This window comes from Zonotrichia leucophrys, chromosome Z (genome assembly GCF_028769735.1).
Source record: "Zonotrichia leucophrys gambelii isolate GWCS_2022_RI chromosome Z, RI_Zleu_2.0, whole genome shotgun sequence".
In the NCBI taxonomy this organism is placed as follows: Eukaryota; Metazoa; Chordata; class Aves; order Passeriformes; family Passerellidae; genus Zonotrichia; species Zonotrichia leucophrys.
In genome coordinates, this window is record NC_088200.1 from 73,817,130 (window position 1) to 73,824,537 (window position 7,408).

General features: G+C 58.0%; 1 protein-coding gene across 1 annotated transcript; it reads right to left on the reverse strand.

The window, feature by feature from the left end:
- Nucleotides 1-1,819: 1,819 nt before the first annotated feature.
- Nucleotides 1,820-6,977, reverse strand: LOC135460132 (M-phase inducer phosphatase 2-like). The gene is given in 14 exon segments (XM_064736803.1): nucleotides 1,820-2,028; nucleotides 2,213-2,324; nucleotides 3,027-3,160; nucleotides 3,728-3,826; nucleotides 3,921-3,983; nucleotides 4,303-4,398; nucleotides 4,512-4,685; nucleotides 4,837-5,286; nucleotides 5,393-5,485; nucleotides 5,597-5,633; nucleotides 6,062-6,103; nucleotides 6,298-6,343; nucleotides 6,629-6,741; nucleotides 6,874-6,977. Coding segments are annotated over 14 exon segments (1,677 nt in total). The 3' UTR covers nucleotides 1,820-1,914.
- Between the last annotated feature and the right edge of the window lie 431 nt (nucleotides 6,978-7,408).

The window sequence follows — 7,408 nt, forward strand, 5'->3', positions numbered from 1 at the left end:
TCAGCCTCCAGTTGTAACAGTGGGAGCAGCATTGCTGTGGGGCTTCCAAATCCAGGGGCTGCTGTGTGTCCCTGCATGCTGTGGGAAGCAGTTGTACACTGCCAGGATGTTAAATTAGATTCCCTAATGAGCTCTGAGCTGTCAGGGAGATCCAGCAGTCCCAGAAAACTCAATTTGCAAGGATCTGCAGCAGAATGAGCAGGTCTGGTTTGGTTTCCTGATCATGCATAGGGTAAAGAGTGGGCCAGAATAATAAGTACAGGTCAAATGCAATTATTTATGGAGGATTTTACAGAGCTGGGCCTAACACTGTGTGGCTGCAGGTCCATGAGGGCAGCCTAAAAACTTTGCAGGTGGCTTTTATAACCGTGCCCTCCTGTCTGTGCTGGGACAAGGGTAACACACAGAAAGTTTGCTCCTCAGCGTTGGTCTAAGCACAGCACCCTGCAGGGAAATCCCTCTTGCTGGCAGCCCACGATGAAAATTCCTTCCTGGCTTCTTTGTGACGCGCCTCAGATAAACACTCAGCGAGTTTCAGGGAATTTGCATTTGCTGTCATGCTGTTTCCACGCCAAAGTTAGTCAGCAGCCTGTTTAAAATGGGGCTATGACGAAGCATTACCATACCCATTGGTTTTATTTACTGTTTAGTCGTTGTGTATTCCACAGCCACGTCACAACGGGTGTCAGTGTAGATTGTATTTGCCATTTCTCGTGGTGTTAAATTCCTCTCTGTAATGAAAAATTACTTAGTGATACAATATTATGATCATTATTTTATGGCAGCTGGCGAAGACCAAAGCCCACTGAAGCTTTAGCATATTAAAATTCCTGGAGAAAGAGTTACGTTTTGTGTTTTGTTACTATGACACAGATCCATACCAAAGCAGGTGCCATGGATACCAAAGCGCCTAGGAACATGTAAACCAGAAGGTCAAACTTTTAGCATTTCAAGGGAAATGTAAAAGATATCAGCAATTAAATGAATAGCCCTTCCTATTTACAAGTGAGGGAATGTATTGTGTGACAGCCTAACTGTTGTGGCAACCCTTTATATAAAGTTAATTTGCTTTGATATTATTTTTTTTTCCCCCAGAATGTTTTAACAGATCATTGAGAATTGTTTCTCAGAATCTGAGGGGTTGATGCTCCTGAGTGCCCCGATGAGCCCTGACCCCAAACTGGAGAGCTCAGGAGTCGGGTTTGTTCTCCTGCAAGAAGAATTTATTAACAGAGACTGGAACAAACAGCCCCAACGACAGACAAACGCAAAAGTATTCATAACAGTCAGCACAAAAGTGTTTATAAAGTATATTGTTATAATGAACAAACAAATAAGTAAATATACCAATATACCAATATACCAATATACCCAATAAGCAAATATACCAAAAAACAAAATTTCATAGCAATAAACAAAAAAATATTTATAATGAACAAACAAACAAATAAGCAAATAACCAATACCCAAAACCTAGTATATCTATACAAAATATATCAATATACCAATATAACAATAACCAATACATCAATAACCAAAATTTCATAGCAATAAACACAAAAATATTTATAACAGGTAACACAAAAATATTTATAACAAGTAACACAAAATATTTATAACAATAAACACAAAAATATTTATAACAATAAACGAACAATTATACCAACAACAAAAAAAGCCTAACAACAAACACAAAATATTTATAACTACAAACAAACTATTATACCAACAACCAAAAAAAGCATAATAAACACAAAACTATTTATAACAAGTAACACAAAAATATTTATAGCAACAAACAAACACAAACCCAGTCCTAACACTAAATACCACCCCAAGCTCGTGCCATAAGCCAGCCCAAGCTGAGGTGCATCCCCATCCCACAGTCCTGGCTCCGGCGCTCTCCCAGCGCGTTCAGAGGATGGAGAGCGCCCGCCGCCCGCGCCGGCTCTGCCCGCGGAACCTGCGCAGCTCCTCCCTGAACGCCGGGTGCTCCATGGGCCTATAGTCCCGGGGCTCGCAGTGTCCCTGCAACGCACAGCTCCATCATCCCCTCCCATGGCAGGGAAGATGCCCAGAGCCGCCCCTCCCCGCTGCCCTGTGCCCCCCATCCATGAATCCATGCATCCATCCATGCATCCATCCATCTATCCCCTCCCAATTCCTGCCCTCCTGCCCCCATGGGGACACCGGCAGGCAGGCAGGAACTCACCGGGAACTGCAAGAAGAACTCGCGGTACCCTCCCTTCAGGACGTAGAGCTCGGGGTAGTGCAGCCGCGGGTACTTGTGGCAGGAGCGATCCCTGTCCCGCAGGAATTTGCACCTGTGGCCGGGCAAAGCCCATGGCATCAGCCCCGGCTGGGGGTCCCTCACTCACTATCCTGTCTCGGCTGTTGAAATGGCCTGGTAAGGCTCTGGATGGCCTTGAGGCAGCCCACGCTCAAAAGGACGAAAGGAGTCCTCAGGTTTTTCATTTCTTCAGAGTTGTTTATTAATTCTTATCTACAGTGTTGTCTCCCGGCCCGACAGAGGTCCGCACAGCAAGTCAGCCATGGGCACACTGACCTCCCTTGGGGCAGCCGCTTATTTTTATACCAAAAACTACGTGTAGGATATTTACCTTTTCCTCCCAATACCTTTCACTCCTATTGACAAGTGCAAATTCAGTAAGAACCAATCTCAAAGTGCCACCATCACCATCAAAGATGGATGACAAGAAGAAGGACAGGACACGTCCTAATTCCTCCATCTTGGCTCCTAGAACCCCCCTGTACCGAGATTCTAAAACCTGTGTTTTCACTCTATAATTAATCTATCCCTTCACCACTTATCCCCGTGTGATCCTCTCATCCTCATACAGGTGTTACATCCTGTGCAGGATCAAATTCTAGCCACCAAGCACTTCTGGTCGCATTCCAGGACTTCCGAGCCCCCCAAGGGTTGTCTCGGCTACTCTGGACATCAGGAATGATGTGCGGAATTCCCACAACTCACCCCTGTGCCCCCTCCCCGTGCCCTCACTCACATTTTGGGCCCCCGCTCAACGGAGAACTCGCAGTGGAAGATGAGGATCACCCTCTTGCTGGCGTCCTGGGGCACGATGGGGCGCTCCAGCAGGAATTCCTCCACGTCCCGCTGCAGCGGCAGGTTGACAGCACCCTGGGGAGGGACACCAGGTGTCTTTTTCCCCTCTTTCTCCAACCTCATTTTCTCCAGGGACCCAAGAACATTACCCCCCAGCCTCCCCCACCGTCATGCTCCTCTTTCCATGTGGTAATCAACCCTCTGTGGGGCAGCTTGGTGCTTTTCAGGGGCTGCCCCATCCCTCTGGGTGGCTTGGGACCCTTCATGGGAGGCTGCTCAACCCCCAGAGGGGCTCTGGAGGGGCTGCTTCACTCCTCTCTGGGAGCTCAGCACCTTTGGAAGGGCTGCTTTACTCCTGATGAGAGCTCAGCATCTTAGGGGGGCTGCTTCACTCCTCTCAGAGAGCTCAGCATCTTTGGGGGGCTGCTTCACTCCTCTCTGGGAGCTCAGCATCTTTGCAGGGGCTGCTTAATCTCTCGGAGGGTACCCAACAGATCCCGGGGCCTCCTGAATGTCTCCCCTGTTGTCTCCACATCTGAATCCCTGTTGTCTCCGGGATGGGCTCAGCACCTCTGGGGCTGGTTGGAGGTCGGACACCCCCCTTTTCTCCCAGCCCCGGGGCCACGGGGGGGGGGTTCTGACCTTGACGTGGCCGCCCTCGTACTCGTAGGGGTACCGGCAATCCACGACGACGCCGCTCCCGATGAAGCTGCTGTAGCGTCCCGACAGCACTGCCGCCAGCTGTGGGGGGACCGGGTCACCAAGAGGGGATACACGGGGCTGGGGAGAGGCAGGCGGCCCCTCGGGGGCTGCGGAAGGGCGGCCGTCCTCTTACCGTGCCAGGGGAGATGTACTTCAGGCCCGGGTCCTTGCCCTCCACCGTGGGCAGGAGGTGAGGCTGGAGGAGACACAGCCTGGGCTCAGCTCTGTCCCAGGGGGTGGCACTGTCTCCCCAGCCCAGGAGCAGCCCGTGGCCGGTTCTGCAGCCCCGGGAGGGGAAGGGACAGACAAACGTGCCTGTGGCACGGAGGAGAGGAGCAGTGAAGGGGCTCTTCACTCCGTGCAAGGTCACAGCCCCAAGGCCCCGTGTCCCCAAGCAAGGGTCACCAGCTGGCTTTGGGCTCTCCGTGGCGGCACTGTGGGGCTCCGATGATGGTCCCTGCTCTGATGATGGCCCCTGCAGTGCCCCCGGAGCTGCCCCATCCTGGTGGCCCTACCTTGGAGAAGTCCCCAATGAGCTCCTGGTCATCGCTGGACAGCAGGTTCTCGATCTCCTGGAGCTGGGCAGACCCGCAGGGCTCCAGCCACGCTCCCTGCGGAGGCACCGACCAGAGACAGCCCCAGATGTCACCAGGGGCTCTGGCACAGTGTCCCAGCGCTGCCGGGGACACGCTGGCTCTGCCCCCACACCTTCCCCATCACCCACCGGCTCCAGCGACCCCTCCTGCTCAGGGCTGCCGGCCGCCCTGCTCTGCCGCTGGGCGTTGGCAGGGCTGTCCCTGTCCCAGGGGAGTCCCCGCTTCGGGAGGGGCCCGGCGACACTGCGGGGCACCGAGGGCGAGAGGAAGAGCCGCCGGCCGTGGCCGCGCTTGCCCGGGCGCTGTGGGGAGAGCCCGCGCTGCTGCCTGGGGGGTCTGGCAAGCAACAGGGCTGGGGCTGCTCACCGAGCTGCCCCCAGCCCAGGGACCCCCCTTCGGAGCCCCCAGGAGGGGACTGTGGAGCTCCATCCACTGCCAAAGGTGGCCACGTACCAGCTTTGCCTCCTCCTTCTTCATCACCGGCGTGGTCAGCGGCTTCTCCATGGCCTGGGGCGGCGGCAGCTGGGGGAACTTTGGGAAAAAGCAGAGGAGATCCTGGAGGGAATTCCAGCTGCTTCCCACCCTCCGTTAGGGACGGGTCCCGTAGCCCAGGTCCATCCACCTCCCAGTGCCTCGCAGCTTTGGAGCCAGCGTGTCCCCATGAGCCCCCAGCCCGCCCATCTCCCGCACGCACACGCCTCCAGGGCAGGCTGGAGCGGCGCATGCCACTTTTCCCATGATCAGCCATCCGTGCTTCCTCCCGATCGCTCCAGCCTCTCTCACCTGCATTCCTGGAGCGCCGCAGGGGCTCTTGGCAAGGAGATCTCTCCTGGCAGCGTCGTGGCCGGCGGGCAGGCGGCTCCGCTGGCCCAGCCTCTGCAGCTTCTTGGGGACAAAACCTTCCTGCAGCGGGGAGGACACGGCGTCAGCACCGCTGTGTCCCCTCCCTGACCCCCCCCAGCACCCGTGTCCCCTCCCTGACCCCCCCCGGTGTCACCGCGCCCCTCACCTCATCCTCGGGCTGGCTCTGGCGCACTCTGTCCCTGCGCACCTGGAGCTGGGAGATGTCCTTCAGCACCGGGCTGGCTTCCAGCTGGCGCTGCTGCGGGACAGCCGCGGGGTGAGCGGCGCTGCACGGCCCTGTCCCCTCTCCTGGCTCCATCTTCCTCGCCCCGGCTCGGCCGGACACCCGGCAGGGTCCTGGAGCACTCACCGGCATGGAGCTGATCCTCTGGTGAAGGAGCTTCCTGCTGCAAGAGCCGGGAAAGGAAAGCGTCGAATGACTGCAGGTGTCCCCGACCGCTGTGTCCCACCCCTCTGCCATTGTCACCTCTGTTCCCGATGAGCTCAGGGTGGGGTAAGACCTCCCCAGGGCTGTCACAGCTTCCCAAAGGGACCTGGGGCAACAGCACGTCCAGGCACGGAGAGAACATCGATGGCCTGAGTGGGACCCCAGGAGGGACACGGGGACAGCCTGGCCTTTGGGATAGCCTGGGCATGGGGACAGCCTGGCTTTTGGGAATGGGACAGGGATAGCCTGGACATGGGGACAGCCCAGACATGGGGACAGCCTTGGCACAGGGACAGCCTGGCTTTTGGGACAGGGACAGGGACAGCCCGAGTTCGAGGACAGCCTGGTATTGATGTCCTGCCGCAAGGACAGAGCCCCCTGAAGTACTCTTTGAGAGCTCTCCCAAATTCCGCGATGGTTTTCTGGAAGCTGCGGGGGGAGCAGAGATGGGATTTACGGGTGTTCCATCCGCGTCCCCCACCAGGTTGTCACCCCCAGACACAGACTGGAGGTCACAGCAGGGTGCGCAGGCCCTGCTGCTCGGGAGCGGTGGGGCAGGGACAGCGGCTGTCTGTCTGTCTGTCTGTCTGTCCCCGGGGGGACACGGGGATGGCGCCACTCACTCTTCCTGCGCGGGGTTCTGCTGCGTGTGAGACTCCGGCCGCGATCCTGCGGGGAACAAGGCACAGGGTGTGGGGATGGGGCCCCAGCCGGGGCAGGATGGGGCCGGGCCGGGAGCCGCAGGTGGCAGCGCCGTTGGGAGCAGCGGTGCGGCACGGAATGTCGCGTGTCCCCAGCGGAGCGGTTCCCGCCTGAGCCCCGGGCACGGGCTCCTGCCCAACGCCCCCCAGGAGCTGCCCCGCCGCCACTCCCATGGCCAAGCCCTGCCGGACACCCCCGACCCCCCCCGACACCCTCGGCACAGCCGTGGGGCGCAGCGGCCGCGCCCCTCACCTGCATCCCTGGGCTGCCAGCAGTCCCGGGGACGGGCACGGTCCGAGGCCAGCGGCTCCGGGGCCAGCGAGTGCCACAGCCGCCCGTGTCCCCTCCTCGGGGTGTCCCGGAACCTGCGGGCGGTCGGACGGGGAAGGGTCAGTGCCCCGGGAACGAGAGCATCCCAAAAGCGTCCTTTAGTGTCCCATGTCCCATCCGGGGTGTCCCTGGGCAAAGCCAGCCCGGCTCCCCCGGTCACCCCTCACCTGTGCGGGCTCTCAGCCCCGTCCGGCGGCAGCGGCGGCAGTGGGGCCGTGCCCGGGGAGGGCAGCGGGGACACGGGCAGCCCGCGGGCGCCGCGCAGGGACATGGCCCGGGCGAGCGAGGGCCGAGCTCCGGCAAACGAGTGGCGACAGGGGACAAGGAGGTGACAAGAAGCGAGAGGTGAAAAGAGATGACGGGTGAGAGGTGGCGTGGTAAGATGCGATTAGAGGCGATAAAAGGTGACCAGCGGTGACCAAAGATGGCCAGAAGTGACCAGAGGTGACCACAGCTGACCAAGGGTGACCAGAGTTGTCCAGAGGTGACCAAAGGTGACCGAAGGTGGCCAGAGGTGACCAAAGGTGACCAGTGGTGACCAAAGGTGACCAGACGTGACTAAAGGTGACCAGAGGTGGTCAGAGGTGACCAAAGCTCAGCAAAGGTGACCAAAGGTGGCCAGAGGTGACCAAAGGTGACCAGAGGTGACCAAATGTGGCCAGAGCTGACCGGAGCTGACAGGTGGCACCGCTCCGCTCCTGT